At 40.3% G+C, this 19,107-nt stretch overlaps 1 protein-coding gene across 3 annotated transcripts in view; it reads right to left on the bottom strand.

Moving 5' to 3' along the window:
• Positions 1–19,107, bottom strand: part of kdm4b (lysine (K)-specific demethylase 4B) — a 349,744-nt gene that overhangs the window by 43,308 nt on the left and 287,329 nt on the right. For 2 of the 3 annotated variants that reach the window (XM_028816603.2, XM_028816604.2), the window contains exons 12-15: positions 13,714–13,834; positions 5,137–5,318; positions 3,164–3,371; positions 2,996–3,072 (exon numbers count right to left, since the gene is read on the bottom strand). In XM_028816603.2, the coding sequence (XP_028672436.1) occupies positions 2,996–3,072; positions 3,164–3,371; positions 5,137–5,318; positions 13,714–13,834 (588 nt within the window). The remainder of the gene's footprint in view (positions 1–2,995; positions 3,073–3,163; positions 3,372–5,136; positions 5,319–13,713; positions 13,835–19,107) is intronic. The other variant, XM_028816605.2, reaches the window with a different exon arrangement.

The raw sequence follows: 19,107 nt of genomic DNA, 5'->3' as shown, positions 1-19,107 counted from the left end.
ATCTATCATATAGTGCCTTTCTATCTATCTTTCTATCTATCTATTATATAGTGCCTTTCTATCTATCTATCTATCTATCTATCTATCTATCTATCTATCTATCTATCTATCTATCTATCTATCTATCTATCTATCTATCTATCTATCTATCTATCTATCTATCATATAGTGCCTTTCTATCTATCTATCTATCTATCTATTATATAGTGCCTTTCTATCTATCTTTCTATCTATCTATTATATAGTGCCTTTCTATCTATCTATCTTTCTATCTATCTATCATATCTATCTCTGCCGTTAACTGCTGTTACACACACGTGCATTTGGGAGACAATCCCAGGGCTTGTGTGATGGTAAATTCCACTGTGGGTCGAGGGTTGGCAATGCCACCTAGTGCCTCTCCAGAACGGGTGATGGACAGTGTGAGGATGAGCAGCACCAGCACCACAGCCAGTTCCACCGACCTAAAACTGGCCTCTTCCTGCAAGGAGCCATCTTAAAAGAGCCACCACCATCACAACATGTTAGTCGGCAGTTATATGGGGTTCACCTGTTTCCACCTAACCCTTCATTTTCTCCATTTCTTGTCATTTCCACTGTGTTTTGCTCATCTGGAAGATCCTAATCCACCCTGATGTTTTATACTATCACAAAATAAAAAAAAAAACCTGTTTTTACAAGAATCTGTGTTTCAGAGCTTGACAAGGACTCATTAAAGAAATTGTTAAAGCAAATAAACTGGGCCTCTGCTTTATCCAATAAAGAGTCTCTGTAGTTGTGAAGCTTTCTTTGTCAAGTGAAGGCTGAGTGACGAGTTTCACGGATTGTCTTTGTAGTGTACAACAGAACTGTGCTTGTTATGTCACTTTCATTTGCCTGATTTGAGTTTTTGCTAGCGTGCTTTTTCAATAATGAAAGGAATATAAAGAACATAAAAATAAGTGCATACATAACCAGACTCCCTCTCACACGTTCTTCCAAGGCTCTCCTTTTCTGCTACAAGCCACTCTCTCCTTATGCAATTAAATAATGGATGTATTAAAAAAACTCTTTACAAAGGTTCATTTTAAAAGATGCTACAAAGCAGTGCCCCCACCTAGAAAATGTGTTTGCACGAAAGGAACATCACAATTGGAAGATGAAGAAGTCAAATTTCTAATTTTTGAACCACATGCCGTACTGCGGGAGAACAAATTGAACTAAAAAAAAACAAGCTTTTAACTCTGCATAAAATTTAAATATAAATTGAGTAATTTACCTGTATAAATCTCAGTTAATGTGTCACCTGTGAGGCTTAGATACTCGATTCATGATCTGAGGGTTCCCGTGAACTTATTGAGCGCAGCGAGGAAATAACACAGGATCAAGGGGTTTAGGGGTATTGGAGACCTCACCCCGCTTAGCAATGGGTGCCAGCGCACCACTAAGAAATGAAACACAGTTGGCAAGCTTTGTCCCACCCGATAACAACAATAACATTTATTTCTAGAGCACATTTTCATACAGGAGGGCATGGTGGAGCAGTGGGCAGCGCTGCTGCCTTGCAGTTAAGAGACCAGGGTTTGCTTCCCGGGTCCTACCTGCGTGGAGTTTGCATGTTCTCCCCGTGTCTGCGTGGGTTTCCTCCCACAGTCCAAAGACATGCAGGTTAATTGCATTTGCGATTCTAAATTGTCCCTAGTGTGGATGTGTGTGTGCCCTGCAATGGGCTGGCGCCCTGCCCGGTGTTTGTTTCCTGCCTTGCACCCTGTGTTGGCTGGGATTGGCTCCAGCAGACCCCCGTGACCCTGTAGTTAGGATATAGCGGGTTGGATAATGGATGGATTTTCATACAAATAATGGAGCTCAAAGTGATTTACATGATGAAGAAAGAGAAAAAAGACAAAATAAATAAGAATTAAAATTAGGGAACATGAATTAACATAGCATAAAAGTAAGGTACGATGGCCAGGGAGGACAGAAAAGACTAAAAAAAAAAAAAAACTCCAGATGGCTGCAGAAAAAAAAAATCTGCGGGAGTTCCAGGCCACGAGACCACCCAGCCCTCTCTAGGCATTCTACCTAAAACAGCTGCAACTGCAGTTCAAAAACAGATGCACCGTACAGTTAAAATGGCTGCACTGGACCGCCGGCAGGAGAGATGGGCTAAGTGTTAGCAACAGGTGTTGCATCCAATTCAGTCCCCCTTGTGCCCCCTTTGGCAAAATTGTCAATGAAACCTCAGAATCAGTGATATTTCACGATCGGGCCTTGCACAGAAATCGACACTAGACATCAGCCCTTTTCTATGGGTCATTACAAGGTCCAAATTCCATTTTCTTCGAAAAAGTTATTCTAAATTACAAACGCTCTGGAGAACAAGCATTTCTGAGGCTCATTCACAAGTGACAATTGGGCGTGTGACACTTGATTACCTTTCATATCATAGAACAGGTGCACTAACTAATAAATGACCTACAAATGACAGCACACTGCAAGACACCGATTGCACCACAATAAATTCAGGCAACGGACCTCATTTAATTTTGTTGAATTGCGACGCAGCCTTCCTTTTTGTTGCTCCCCCTGAAATGCCATCTCACACTTCCTGGGAGTGCAGACACACCAGGTTGGGAACCCGTTATAAAAAATTAACTTAGCTTGGTCCACAGTCACCCCCACTGCTACTGGACATAATGGTGGCTCAGTGGCTAAGGATCTGCACTGGTACCTGGAAGGTTCCCGGTTCAAATCCCATTACCCCCGCCAGAAGGGATCCTGCTCATACTTGGCCCTTAAACTGAAAATTGCTCCAGGGGTGCTGTACAATGACTGATCCTGCACTCTGCCCCCCAAATGTCATGCGAAAAGGCATTCTCCCCTTGGAGATTAACAAAATATATCAAATAAAAAAAAACTATGTTGATGTTGTGTTTGGGGGGAAAAAAGTTTCATGAAACTCGAGTCAAGAATAAACTGTTTAATTTCACCAAGAACGACAAAGCTGAAGACTCACCACAGTCCAGGCATTGGCCGTGCACCGAGAGCAGGTCCAGCCTTCCTTGACGAGGTCGGGTCTGATTCCATAACAACCTGCAAAAGCACAAGGAAGAATGACTGGATCAGCGAGCCTCTCAGAAGCACCTCTGCTGCCCCCACACGTGGTCCCAGAGTCAGTACTCACTGGCATGAACCTGCAGACAACATTTGGAACAGCAGATGAGGACGCTGGTTCCGTCTTCCCCGAGGTAGGAGTTAGATGGTAGGGGCTCTGTGTTTTCTAACCCTGATGTAAAGCACATTTCCGGGATCAGTGGCTTGGTTCTGGAGCCACACTTGGATGCTGGGATGATCAACGTGTCCACAGACAAGGACATGTCCTTGTCTGGCTGCTTATTAAAAGAAAAAAAAAAGGAGATGTGATTCTCACATTCTGACCCACACATCTCCCAAGGCAAAACAAAATGTCTACTTGAGATTTATTGAGCACTCCACCCCCTCAAAGACCCACAACTATAACCCACACTTTCTGAACGGAACCCTACAAATTTCATCTTTGAGGGTCATGTCTTATACACCTCATGCCTCATCCCTCTTCCTCTCATTTATTATTTTCCTGATCCCCAGTGTTGTGGTGCGGCAATCTCAGCATCTGGTAAGTTCCATTTTTTTTCTGCTCAAGCTCCCCTATGTGAAAAAGAAAGTACACCCTCTTTCAATTCTAAGGTTTTACATATCAGACATAATAAAAAACGGTCTGGTCCTTAGGTAAATACAACATCAGGGGAACAATGCATGACATATTATACGGTGTCATTATTTACAATTTGAAGTCCAACATTCTACGATTATTTAAGTGGAAAACATTCAAGACAGATGCCAGTCTTCCCAGAAGTGGGCATCCCATCAAATTCACTCCAAGGTCAGACCATGCAATGTTCCGAGAAATTGGAAAAAACTCAACAGCTCCATCTCAGACTCCACAGGCCTCAGTTAGCATGTAAATGGTTAAAATTAATGGCAGTACACAATTAGAAAAAGACTGAACAAGTATGGCTTGTTTGGAAAGGTCGCCAGGACAAAGCCTCTTCTCTATAAAAAGAACATGGCAGCAAGGCTTAGGTTTGCAAAGTTGCATTGGAACAAACCATGTGATTTCTGGAACAATGTCCTTTGGGCAGACAACATCAAAGTGGAGATGTTTGGCCGTAATGCACAGCGCTATGTTTGGTGAAATCCAAACACAACATATCAGTACAAACAACTCATGCCAACTGTCAAGCACGGTGGTAAAGGGCTGATGATTTGGGCTTATTTTGTAGCCACAGGACCCAGGCACCTTGTGGTCATTGAGCTGACCATGAACTCCTTTGTATACCAAAGAATTCTAGAGTCAAATGTGAGGCCAGCTGTGCAAGAGCTAAAGCTTGCCTGAAATTGGGTCATGCAACAGGACAACGATCCCAAGTACACTAGCAAATCTACAACAGAATGGCTGAAAAAGAAATGAATCCATGAGGCAACGGCCCAGTCAAAGCCCAGACCTCAACCTGATTGAAATGCTGTGGCGGAACCTTAAGAGAGCTGTGCATAAATGAATGCCCGCATATCTCAATGAACTGAAGCAACGTGGTAAAGAAGAGTGGGCCAAAATTCCTCTATAGTAATGTGACAGACTGACAAAGTCAGACAGAAAGCCATGACTTCAAGTTATGGTGGTTTTCTACCAGCTACTGAATCATGGGGTATACGTTTTTCACACATGGCTTCTCCATTTTGGCTTCATTTTTGTTAAATAAATCATGACACGGTGGAATATGTTGTGTGTAACTGTTTTATACCTGAGGTTAGATTTTATTCATTTTTGAACCTGGTAAGGCCCACGTGAATTTTTTTTTATTATGTCCTGATACGTAAAACCATAAATATTGTAAGAGGGTGTACTTTCCTTTTCACATGACTGTAAAGTTGCCCACCTGTTGAAACCCTTACACTTTCACTGCTCAACCACTAGCTGATTTTCTATGTGGCAAAGTGTGTGGTGCTCACTACGTTTAGTGCCACATTCTGTTCCCACAAATCCCCATCTCGTTCTTTATGCCACTGCTTGATCGTTTTTGCTCAAACCAAGTCCAGACACTCCATCTTTGTCCCTACCTGCACGTATGGGTAAAAAAGCGTGCAGATTGCACAGTAAGGCTCAATCAGGGCCACAGCTGCATTGAATCGCCGCTCTGCTAGGAAGTTGTGAGACTTGTTCTGCCAAAGGTGGGAGAGTACTGTCTTCACTGCCTGAGGGTCACTGAGATCTTCATCGCCAGCATAAGAAGAAAACCACTCTGAGGAAGAAAGAGGGGAAAAAAAATAAAAGAGATGGCTGAGAAGGTGGTGATGGTGTGACAGTAAAAACAGGATTCAGTTTTCAGTCTCATCGGTCGTTGGCCTACTTAGGGTAAGTCAGGGGTGTCCATCTCCGGTCCTGATGGGCCACAGTGGCTGCAGCTTTTCATTCTAACCCGTTTCCTGATCAGCGAGCAGTTTTCACTGCTAATTAAGTCCTTTTCCATTCATTTTAATTGCTCTGTTTGAAAGGATTCAGTCCTCTGAATTGATTTATTTCTTCATTAAATGGCAGCCAAACAGAAATGAGATGTGAAACGAGCCAACAGATGACCAGCCAAATTGGGAGTTCAAACTCCAGCTAATTTAATTCCAAAAAGTTTCTTAATGAGAAGCCAATTCATGCAGTTAATTAATGCCATTATTGAATAACAGGACTTGTTGCTGCTCTCATTCTGTCACAGCAGACTGTTGATTTTCTGTTTTTTCTGAGACCACTGTCAAGATGTTTTGGTGACCTGAGCAGACCAACCTGACCAAGACCTTCACCTTTCTTTATTTTAGCTGGTCATGTGGCGGCTTGTTTTGGGTCTCACTATTGTTTGGTTGCTCATTAAGTAAAAAAAAAACAAAACAAAGGGGTCTGAGTCACGTCAATTAAAACAAAGGCAAAACAAGTTAATCTGCAGCAAAAATGGTTCACTAATTAAAAAGATGGTTAGAATGAAAACCTGCAGCCACTGCGGCCCACCAGGACCGGAGTTGGAGACCCATGGGGTAATTATGCATCAGTGTGTTACCAGCTTAAAGCCAGTGGGTTTTGAAGGTACTAGTTCTAAAAGCAGAAGCAGCAATCATGAGTGCAGCCTTACTAATTTTAACGGAGTAGACATTTCCACACCAACACATCCTGGTTCCAGCCTTGGATTGGAGCAGTCTACTGTGACTCACTCAGGTGTCAAGTTTTTTTGGAAATTTCACAAGAGGACCACAAGAAGGACAAAATACAGGGAAAAATACAGCTCCAGCTACCAAGTGTTGTACATCACTTTAGGAGTGCAGAGGTGTTGGGAGACAAACCTCCAAAGTGACCTCCTCTTCTGGAAAACTCCACACTTCACAAGAGTGCAATAATGGAGTTAAAACAAGCTAAAACGATTAGGGGTCTACCCAGCTGGGAGCTGTGGTGAGGAGTAGACAGCTCTGACAGATCCTGAAGGCAGGCTGAAAGCAACTCTGAAGGCAGGTAATTGGGAGTCATGATCTCTAAATCAATAAGTGTCTGCCTGAGTAAAACCACAGAGAGATCCATGCTGGCCACACTGACAGCCTGTCTCCAGGTCCTGGGACCTCCTCTGTGAGACTGCAGCTCACCTCTCCAGGGTCCAGACCTACAAAGCTGCGATCAGACAAGCAAATACATTAACTTGTTACTTGACGATGGTGACACTTGAGCATCAGCACAGTGTGGGAGTGGGTCACTTCAGAGACGTTTAATTCAACATGCAGAGGCCGTCCAAGGACAACTAGAGGAATGAATACAAATCCTTAATGAAAGGGACCACCTAAAACATGCTTTGTCTATTGTATACAAAAACTTGACATATGCCAGAGTGCGAAAAACTCAACATATGCACTGCGCTTACAGTGATATATTGGGTCAATGCACTTTGTTATGTATCTGCTTTATTGATCTGGTTTTATTGATGTTTTTGCTCATTTTGAGTTAACATGCCTATGTTATTTCCGTTGGTTTCCTGTGTGATGCTTTAAATGTAATTATGTTCCTTGTTATTTGTGAGTAGAGCCTCAGATAGATAGATAGATAGATAGATAGATAGATAGATAGATAGATAGATAGATAGATAGATAGATAGATAGATACTTTATTAATCCCAAGGGGAAATTCACAGGAGGCAGAGCCACCCTGACATTCACACTTCTGAATCCTTCCTTTAGGCTACTTCAGCTGGCTGAGAAGGCTCAGGACTTGGGAATCATTCATTCATTTAGTAGCTTTACATGTGACTCAATAACCTGGTTGTTTACAGAAACCTGATTTTTAAAATTATGTGCAAACCCTTATTCTGATTAGAGAAAAAAAAATCGGGAGTGGTCTCCTCTCTCGAATACTCAGATATGGGGATGGATATTTGAGGAGTAAACCGCAAGACAATAATTATATTTTTATATTATGTACTTTAAAGAACCATCAATAACAAATCAAATCAAATTAATAACATATTGAACAATTATTATAAAAGTAAAGTTGAATAAATCAGAATCTGCAGCTGCATGAATAAAAAGGTACCACTTCCGGTTAGCGGCAATAGCTTAAAAGTCAATAGAAATCTGTTTTGTACCTAATACATGTATGCAAAATTTGGTTGACCTACGTGAAAGCCTACTCAAGTTATCGTGTTTACATACACACACAGACAGACAGACATACAGACATAATTCCAAAAATGGTATTTTCAGAGTCAGGGAGGTCAGAAACATTGAGATTCAATAAAATCTCAAAATCAAATTTCTGGACGATTCTAATACTTTCCCTATACTTCATATACGAGAAAGTTAAAAATCTCATTAGCAAGGTAGATTTTATTTCCACGTGTAATCTGATTACGTACCCATGCAAACCCTTACCTGGGTTACTGTTAAGGATTCTGAAGTCTGTATATACCTTTTGCACTCTGTCAGCCTGTATTTGTTTTGCATATGCTTTCAGCATCCAAGGGTAGAAGCATCCACAAAATACATTTCCAAAGATAAATTATTCCCTCTCCTGGATGAAATAATCTGCCTCAGTATTTCAGAAATCCCTAAATTTTGAGCTGAATTTACAAGCTAATCTCGAGAGCAGTAGGGTAACATTTTAAAAGTAATGTGCATCACATAGTCCTATTACTTTTTAAAGTCCAATTACTTTTTAAAATAATGAGTAACCTAACACAAAACTTATCTCATTGAAGTAAATATCCCTGTGTTATTATTCTTCCAGTAGTACTAAATTTAATGCAAGAAGCACACATACTAGTATGCTTGTCATTTGCAGAAAAACTAGAGTTTGCCATGTGCAATCCGGTAACAGAAACCTATAAATATTAAGTGGTAATTTCAATATTTAAAAAAAGACAATAAAAATAATCGCTGTCGTCATGCTTATTTTCAAATTCATGGTGGGCAATGATGATATTTAACTCTTTTTATGTAGTTTAATGATGTCGTAGGTGTGTTTCGGCAAAGAAGAACTCCAGAAGATTACTTGCTCATGTAAATGCTGATTACTAAGAAACCTTAATCGGGATATTCACCTGAACCCAGTTATGTGCGCACATGTAAACACGCACACTCATTCGTTTAAATGAAGTGACATTCTAATGGTTTACTCTGGAATGAACATCATTTATTTAAAGCCCCCTTTTGTCTTGCACTCTTATTCTTCTTCACAGTCATTGAGGTCGTACCGAAATCTGAAGCTTACAGTGGTCAGTGCTTTTGCAGTAGCTGCCCCTACCTGTTTATAGCAGCACCAAATTGGTTACTTTTAAATCTCGCCCGAAAGCTTTTCTTTTTGCGTTAGCTTTTTAAACTTTGTTTTATTTATACTATTACTTATACTATTTATTTAATCTGTTTTGACGTATTTATTGTATCTATGTACTTGGTGTATTTATGAAAACTGTACAGCACTTTGGTCATCTCCTGTTGTTTTAAATGTGCTTTATAAATAAATTGACTTGACTTTGTGTCTCTTTTGCTTTGTGCGCTCTTAAGCTGTGCTTGAAGCTGCTGTGCTGTGAGGCGCCTGTGATCAGGCAAGCTGGTGACCCTCAGAAACTTGTCTTCAGACTGGTTTGTGACTTCGGCTCTGCCAGATTTCTTCCTATTAGAGTTTCTTCCAGTTTCCAGTTGCCTTTGGATTGTGTAGTACACCAATGGAGTCACTGGCACGTTTTAAGTTTTTCTTGCTATTTCTCTAAATGAAAGGCCTACACTTGTAAGGGTAATAATGCTCATTTCATTTGTTAATTGCCATTTTTTTGGCATTATCACTAGAATATTGTCCAAGCAGTACTTCAGAGGGTGTAGTAACACAGTCTGTTCCAACTCTGCTTTGAAACAGACAGAGGGTTTTTAAGTAATCAAGTTGGGACACCTGTGCAAATTGTTTGCTTCAACTTAGAAGGCTTCATTAACTTGAATTGCTGCAGAACATCTGTAGGTTGTAACCTATTTGTTGTTCCCTGAAGAAGGCCCATTTGAAATATTCAGAATTTTCCTTTTTTTCAGTTTTTACAACCTTCTAGCAGTTTATTGCTTACCTTACTGATTAAATCTGAAGGAAAACGTGAAAAACTGAGGTGACTGATGGTGTGCGTTTCTGCTGTTGTATGCATTTCAGTTTCCCCATGAGATTAATAAACTTAATTTAATCTAATTTAAATGTATTCTTTGATACTGAAAGAAATACTCTACCTAAAAAGGATATTTTTGTATGCTAATTTTCCCAATGTTTGGAGTGATGTAAAGACTTCAATCTTTACACATTCTATACTTCATGTCAACATTATGTCATTATTACTATAACATATGAAAACATTTTGTTTTAGCTGCATCACATTTCTTATGTCATCCTACATTTACAAAGATCACTGTAGGCATGGAAGACTCATGAAATGTATGCATTTCAAGTCACGCTATATCATTACCTATATAATTCCTTACAACTCATTACTACATAAAAACTTCAACGCAGACTTGAGCTGGCAGGCTGATAGCTTCGGCTGGCTGAATAGGGGACGGGTGAGTGCAGGCTGCGTGCTGCAAATTGACACATTTGCAAAATCAAAGTGCTTATCGGTGCTCAATTAGGAATTAGGTGGATAGGACTGGCGAGCTCTGTTGCACTGAATGGCCTGTTCTCGTCTAGATTGTTCTAATGTTCTAATGTCAACTGGCGTGGTGATAAGGAGGTATGGGTTTTCTCGCGTATGTCAGGAAAATGAGGATGGTCAGGGACAACGATAATTTTCACAGGCTTTACGGATTCTAGTGTTAACGAGTTACCCTACCGCTTTTGGAGATTGTGCTGCTGAGTTTAGCACTGTACATTCAGCTTGTCAACAGAAATTCTGAAATATTGAGACAGATTGTTTCAGCCAGGAGAAGGAATAATGTAATTCCCTGAACATTTGCCCCTGGAAATTTATTTTGTGAATGCGTCTACCCATGGCTACTGAAAGCAGATACAGTGGAACCTCGGTTCACGAACGTCTCTGAACACGTACAAATCGGGTTATGACCAAAAAGTTTGCCAAACTTTTGCATCTGTTCACGACTACACACTCGGTATACAAACAAGCCAGATTCCCTTTCGGTTTGTGAGCGCCAATGATTTCCACACGTGTTCAGTCTCTCCCGCTCGAGACACACACACACAAGAGAGACACACGTGCGCAAGAGAGACACACATGCGAGAGAGAGAGAGAGAGACACACACACACATGCAAGAGAGAGAGACACACACACACATGCAAGAGAGAGCTGGCCGCATAAGACCGAGAAGGCAGTTAATGCACCGGGCTTGTTTTTAAAGAGACTGATTCGAGCATTGTTTTAACCTCGTGCAACAGACATGCGTAGACAACAAAATCCTTAACAATGACCTGGTTAAGAGTTTATGTGGAAACATAATTGGATTATTTGCCGAAAAATCTCAGAGGCCAATAATTCAATTTCTCTAATTGGAATAAGAGTTTATATGACATTTTGGAAATCAGGTTTCTGTGAAATAATCGAGTTATTAAAGCAAACACTACTTGAGAGAACTAATGAATCACAGGAGCAGGTGACACTCTTGACGCCTTTTTTCTTTCCATGTGAAGTCAAATATGGCAACACCATTCTAGAGTTTTTTTTTTCATCTGCTTCTTGCAAGAAGAAGGGATGCTGAATGTTATGAATTTTCATTTCCAAATTCACTTTTTCAAGCTCTTGATTTTCTGTGGGCACTTGACATAAACCCAGAGACCCTGACTGAACCGCTGAATGTGCTGCATTCTGCTGTTTTATTGACATATTATGTGGAAGAAGTCATCTATTAGATGGAAATGTCTGTTTGTTCTTGCGGCTTACACTACGGCTGAATATTTTACTAGACGTTTTACCAATCTAAATGGTGCCGTTATGACAGAGAATTAAACCAAGAAAACAAACTCAAAATTGAGAAAAACTATATGCGTAAGAGACAAAGACATGTCACCTTGACCATCCAGGTATTATTAATCTAAGAAGAATCTGGTCATCACACTTTAATGATGTTACATATACTGTCCTGTTTTATTTAAGATATTAATATTATTATGTTATGTTGTTAATAAGTTACTACAAAAGATGATGGCAGATTAGCTGTTAGAGTTTGGGTAGCTGATGGTGAACTGTCCAGGGGTATTTTTTTTGCTTTCTACTCAGTGCTGGGATCCCCCAATATGATCCTAAAATAAATTAAAGGGGTTTGAGAATGTTACAGTGCCTATAATAAATATTTAACCCCTTTGGCAGTTTTCACATTTTATTCTTCTACAACATTGAACCCAAGTGGATTTAATTTGGCTATTCTGATCAACAGAAAAAGACCCCTTAATGTAATAGTGAAAAACAGGTCTCTGCAAAGTGGTAATTTTTAATATTACATACAAAATAGTACTCACCCCTTAAAGTCAGCATTTGGTAAATAATAAAAATAATACATTTTATTTTTTCGTAAGCTCCTTTCTAAACACTCAAGGACACAGAACAATAGATAAAACACACATTATAAACAAAACTAAAATACAAAAATACAAATCAGACAGAGCAATTACAATCAAAGAGAGAAAGCCATTTTAAACAGATGAGTTTTAAGTTTAGATCTGAAAAGTGAGAATGAATCAATATTTCTAAGCTCAGATGGTAGTGTGCTCCAGAGCTGGGGAGCAAAACAACTGAATGCTGTGTTCCCCGTGATTGTAAGATGGGCGAAGGGGACAGTCAAGTGGATGGAGGAAGAGGATCTAAGGGTGTGCGGTAGGGAATGGCAACATGGAGGAGGTCAGACAGATATGGAGGGGCGAGGTTGTGGAGAGCCTTAAATGTTATCATGAGAATTCTGAAGTCAATATGGAACTTAACTAGAAACCAGTGAAGCTGCTGCAAGACGGGAGTGATATGGTGAGTAGAGGGGAGTTCTAGTAATGATGCGGGCAGCTGAATTCTGGACCAGTTGAAGCTTAAAGAAATTTGCGAGAAAGACCAAAGAAAAGGGAATTGCAATAATCGAGACGAGAAGTGACAAGGCTGTGAACAAGGATAGCAGTGGTGTGGGGAGAATATGATTAATGTTACGCAGATGGAAATATGCAGACCGGGAGATGTTATTGATGTGGGACTGAGAAAATGGAGTCCTGCCAAGGATGACACCCAGACTCTTAACCTGTGGGGAAGGGGAGACAGAGGAATTATCAATAACAAATGAAAAATGATCAGTTTTGGATAATGTTAATTTTGTACCAATGAGGAGAACCTCAGTTTTGTCACAGTTTAAGAAAATTGGAAGAAAACTAGGATTTAATTTCTGTTATGCAGTCAATAAGTGAGGAGGGTGGGAAGGAAGAAGTCCATACTGAGTCAACACTAGTTGTGCCGTCTACATGCAGGCACATTAAGATTACAACCAACTGAAACCTGAGACTGGTGACCACCACTTAACTAATTCTGGTACTTCAAAAACCAACAGGCTGCACCAGTGAGGATTAGGGGGTGTCATATTAAGCGGGGTAAACGCGCAAATGATCCATTTATTTGGAGTTTTATATTTGCAATTACTTTAAACCACTTTGCTGCGATCTGTTTTCACTTCGATATTTGGGAGTCTTTTTCTACTAATCAGCGTCATAAAAGCTAAAATAAATTAACTGGGTTTCAATGTTGTATAAGAATAAAATGCCAAAACGTCCAAAGAGGTGAATACTTTTGTATTGCTCAGCATCAAAATTTAGACTTACTCTTAATATTTTTCCACATTTTGAGCTTGAAAATATACACATTGCTGTTTCAACCATTGACAGTGCCATTCCACCAAGGATCTGAGATGAATTGTGCTAGAGAACTGAAGTGTGCCATGTGACATGACAGACAGACAGAAAAGGCACTATATAAATGAAAGATGTGAAAGGCACTGTATAACAGATAGATAAATGGACAGACAGTGCAGATGGCAGGATTAAGATAGATAGATAGATAGATAGATAGATAGATAGATAGATAGATAGATAGATAGATAGATAGATAGATAGATAGATAGATAGATAGATAGATAGATAGATAGATAGATAGATGTGAAAGGCTTACCCTCGTCACTTGAGGTCTCCTGTTTGACCACTGACAGCGGTGAGCGCATGGGCGGCTTACTGAATGGGTGGCGACGGCTCTTCTTCACCTTCATCTTCATTTTTGTGTAGGGGGGAGAGGACTGCAAGGTAGATAAAGGCATACATTTAAAAATATTAGTCAAAAAATCAATACATTACAATAGTGCTTCACAACTACTGGCTCATGGCCCACATTTGGGTCGACGGCTGCTGCCGGTGGGTTGCAGAGTTCTTATTCTTTATATTGTTAGTGGGTCGCAGCAGGTCGCTGCTCAGACAATTGCCCTTGATACACCCTCTCGCTCTAACAATCCTGCTGGAACCACCCAGGGGGTACTCTGATGATGACGCTCAATTTGCCTGAGGGTACTCCCCCTCTCCCCCAGTGGGCTGTGAAATACACTGATATGTGAAAAAGCGAGTCATGCTACCAAAATTGTTGAGAAACATTGCAATAGAACCCTGGAACAATTGTGACAAGAGCAGGCCATTAAGCCCAACAAGCTCATCCATCCTATTCACCGAGGTTCCCTAAAATAACATCATGTGAAGATCTGAAGCTCCCCGAAGTTCTGTTCTGTGTTTGGTCATTTACTCCATGCGTCTATGGTTCTTTGCATTAGGAAAATAAAGTTCTAACATTTATGTAGATTATGTGCTATGAATTTTTCCACGACGCGTGGATGCCCAATGTAGGTGAACATCTGTATCATATGTGTTTTTAGTTGTTTCAGTGTGGATGGAGATATTCTTGTGAATGATGTCAGAACACTAGTGTGGATGGAGATCATTTTGGTTTGAAAAAGCTGCTTTTAAATGAAAATGCAGTAGTGTGAATGTAACTCGGGAAAGGGGAGGATAATGAATGGCCTTGAGTAACAAGTTCACACAAAATATTCTGGCCGGTCACCCAGTATGTGGGGCTTTTGGATTAAAAGATTGAATGCCACAGTGTCAACCTGGCCTTTAGCGCTGCTGAGCCACACCAAACCATTTTTTCTCTCTCTGTGATTCCTATTTGGTGGCTAGAGGAGGAAGTTGGCCATGCAACCGCTACACTGCTATAGGTGCCGCTGGATTTTGGACTCGCTTCAAGATGCTTTTCCATGTTTCATGGTCAGTGGCAATGGTGCAAACCTGGTTCAAGTTGAGTTGTCAGATCTTCCTCTACTTGTATGGTTCATGTTTTCTTGGCCGCAGTCCATTGTATCCTCCACTGGGTGGGTTGCGGTCTCCATTACACATCATAACTAAATTATATAGAGGTGCAATTCATGAAAATTCTGACCACAATTGGGTGAAACCAATGCAGTTCAAATTAACGATCCACTAGCTCCTCACTCACAGTTCATGATGACTGGCCATTCATACCTGGTGGGCCCCAATTGAACTGAATACATCTATGGGGCCAATCAGGCAGATTTTTCAACATTTTAATTTGACCACATGTGATTAACTTGCTGCACTACTGGGAAACAAGATGATTCCTAAATAAAAGTCCACCACATCTTGTCTAAAGTTTTTCTGAAGTCGTCTCTCACTTCCACAATCTGTGTTGACTGGCACATGTAAATTAAGCCAATCCCAACATTACCCAAGATCCTCCTCAGCTCCACCTCAGGTCACATGGTAATAATGTGTGCTGACGTTTTAGAGGTCAAATGTAGTAGTGGTTTATGGATGTTTCAGAGACAATTCTCCATTTTTAGGAGAGTAAAGTGAAACAAGAAAGTGCACTCAGGACACCTTCATTTAAAATGACAGCCATTATGCATCATTTGAGCACACTGAACCATGCAGAGAGAGCAACCAAAATGTTTCCTCCATTAAAGCATTCAAGGCTGATAGTTTTTTTTTTTATTTTTGTTTTTAACAGTCTCAAAAGGGTGACTTCACACATTTTCCAGAGCAAGCTTCAACAAATGACAAATGACAGCCCACGACTGTCAGAGCAGCATGCAGACAAAGTGGCGTTGATGTGATAGCTGTGAGTGAGTTTTACGAGCAATTTAACAATCGTTTCAGTGATATTTTTGAATTGGAACCAGCATTTACTTTTCAAAGGATCGCTTTTCCTGTGGATTTAGTGAAACGCAAGCGATGCAACCTCCGGCCTGAAAGTCTACTTATACAAATTTACTGCGACTTCGCACTTTGTCAGCAAAGAAACTTTGGGTTAGAATTGTTGAAAGATAATTACAGTAGTGTGCTATTCGTCAAAATGCACAGCATTACATCGGCACAAAGAGTTTCAGCAAAACCAACCATGCAAATTATTTAGGAAAACAAATTATTATCACTGTATCCATCAAGTCTGGACCTTTGAAAAAAGGTTTCTGAAAGGCATCTGGAATAGAACAGTCTTACAGTCATGAGAAAATCAGACAGACAGGTAGATAGAGAGATATGAAAGGCACAATGTGATAGATAGATAGATAGATAGATAGATAGATAGATAGATAGATAGATAGATAGATAGATAGATAGATATGGAAGGTACTATATAGATAAATATGAAAGGCACTATATACAGTCTTATGAAAAAGTTTGGGAACCCCTCTTAATTCTTTGGATTTTTGTTTATCACTGGCTGAGCTTTCAAAGTAGCAACTTCCTTTTAATATCTGACATGCCTTATGGAAACAGTAGGATTTCAGCAGTGACATTAAGTTTATTGGATTAACAGAAAATATGCAATATGCATCATAACAAAATTAGACAGGTGCATAAATGTGGGCACCCCAACAGAGATATGACATCAATACGTAGTTGAGCATCCTTTTGTAAATCTAATATAGCCTTTAATGAGTGTCTGGATTCTGGATGGAGGTATTGTTGACCGTTCTTCCATACAAAATCTCTCCAGTTCAGTTCAATTTGATGGACAGCCTGCTTCAAATCATCCCATAGATTTTCGATGATATTCAAGTCAGGGGACTGTGACGGCCATTCCAGAGCATTGCACTTCTCCCTCTGCATGAATGCCTTTGTAGATTTTCAACTGTGTTTTGGGTCATTGTCTTGTTGAAATATCCAACCCCTGCGTAACTTCAACTTTGTGACTGATGCTTGAACATTATCATGAAGAATTTGTTGATATTGGGTTGAATTCATCCGACCTTTGGAACCTCCACCAAATTTGACAGTAGGTAGCAGGTGTTTTTCTTGGAATGCGGTGTTCTTCTTCTGCCATGCAAAGTGCTTTTTGTTCTGACCAAATAACTCTATTTGTGTCTCATCAGTCCAAAGCACTTTGTTCCAAAATGAATCTGGCTTGTCTAAATGAGCATTTGCATACAACAAGCGACTCTGTTTGTGGCGTAAGTGCAGAAAGGGCTTCTTTCTCATCACCCAGCCATACAGACGTTCTTTGTGCAAATTGCGCTGAATTGTAGAACGATGTCCAGATACACCATCTGCAGCAAGATGTTCTTGCAGGTATTTGGAGGTGATCTGTGGGTTGTCTGTAACCATTTTCACAATCCTGTTCATACGTCGCTCCTGTATTTTTCTTGGCCTGCCAGACCTGCTGGGTTTAACAGCAACTGCGCCTGTGGCCTTCCATTTCCTGACTCCATTCCTTACAGTTGAAACTGACAGTTTAAACCTCTGAGATGGCTTTTTGTAGCCTTCCCCTAAACCAGGAGACTCAACAATCTTTGTTTTCAGATCTTTGGAGAGTTGCTTTGAGGATCTTCAGAGGAGAGTCAAAGGGAAGCACAACTTGCAATTGACCACCTTAAATCCCTTTATATCTCATGATTGGACACACCTGTCTATGAAGTTCAAGGCTTAACGAGCTCATCCAACCATTTTGGTGTTGCAAGTAATCAGCATTGAGCAGTGACAGGCATTCAAATCAGCACAATGACAAGGGGACCCACATTTGTGCACAGCCAGTTTTTCACATTTGATTTAATTTCATACAACTAAATACTGCTTCACTAAAAATCTTTGTTCGGAAAACACCGCAGTACTCAGATGTTCCTAGGAAACGAAAGACATACAGTGGGTATGGAAAGTATTCAGACCCCCTTCAATTTTTCACTCTTTGTCATATTGCAGCCATTTGCTAAAATCATTTAAATTAATTTTTTCCCTCATTAATGTACACACAGCACCCCATATTGACAGACAAAAAAAAAGAATTTTTGAAATTGTTGCAGATTTATTAAAAAAGAAAAACTGAAATATCACATGGTCCTAAGTATTATGCTTCACTGTGGGGACTGTATTGGACAAGTGATGAGCAGTGCCTGGTTGTCTCCACACATACCGCTTAGAATTAAGGCCAAAAAGTTCTATCTTGGTCTCATCAGACCAGAGAATCTTATTTCTCACCATCTCAGAGTCCTTCAGGTGTCTTTTAGCAAACTCCATGCGGGCTGTCATGTGTCTTGCACTGAGGTATGTGTGGAGACAACCAGGCACTGCTCATCATTTGTCCAATACAGTCCCCACGGTGAAGCATGGCGGTGGCAGCATCATGCTGTGGGGGTGTTTTTCAGCTGCAGGGACAGGACGACTGGTTGCAATCGAGGGAAAGATGAATGCGGCCAAGTACAGGGATATCCTGGACAAAAACCTTCTCCAGAGTGCTAAGGACCTCAGACTGGGCCGAAGGTTTACCTTCCAACAAGACAATGACCCTAAGCACACAGCTAAAATAACGAAGGAGTGGCTTCACAACAACTCTGTGACTGTTCTTGAATGGCCCAGCCAGAGCCCTGACTTAAACCCAATTGAGCATCTCTGGAGAGACCTAAAAATGGCTGTCCACCAACGTTTATCATCCAACCTGACAGAACTGGAGAGGATCTGCAAGGAGGAATGGCAGAGGATCCCCAAATCCAGGTGTGAAAAACTTGTTGCATCTTTCCCAAGAAGACTCATGGCTGTATTAGCTCAAAAGGGTGCTTCTACTAAATACTGAGCAAAGGGTCTGAATACTTAGGACCATGTGAAATTTCAGTTTTTCTTTTTTAATAAATCTGCAACAATTTCAAAAATTCTTTTTTTTGTCTGTCAATATGGGGTGCTGTGTGTACATTAATGAGGGAAAAAAATAATTGAAATGATTTTAGCAAATGGCTGCAATATAACAAAGAGTGAAAAATTGAAGGGGGTCTGAATACTTTCCGTACCCACTGTACAACTGTTATCTTTTTTGTTGAAAGGAGAGTCAATTATTATGCAGGCTGAGAGGGGGTCCCAAACTTTTTCATATGAATGTAATACATAGATAGACATACAGATAGATATGAAAGGCACTATATGATAGATAGACAGATAGATATGAAAGGCACTATATGAAAGATAGACAGATAGATATGAAAGGCACTATATGACAGACAGACAGACAGAATTTTATTTG

The sequence above is a fragment of the Erpetoichthys calabaricus genome, chromosome 12 (assembly GCF_900747795.2).
Source record: "Erpetoichthys calabaricus chromosome 12, fErpCal1.3, whole genome shotgun sequence".
Lineage (NCBI taxonomy): Eukaryota > Metazoa > Chordata > Cladistia > Polypteriformes > Polypteridae > Erpetoichthys > Erpetoichthys calabaricus.
The sequence above is the reverse complement of the archived record's forward strand: the minus strand, read 5'-3'. Positions and strand labels throughout refer to the sequence as shown.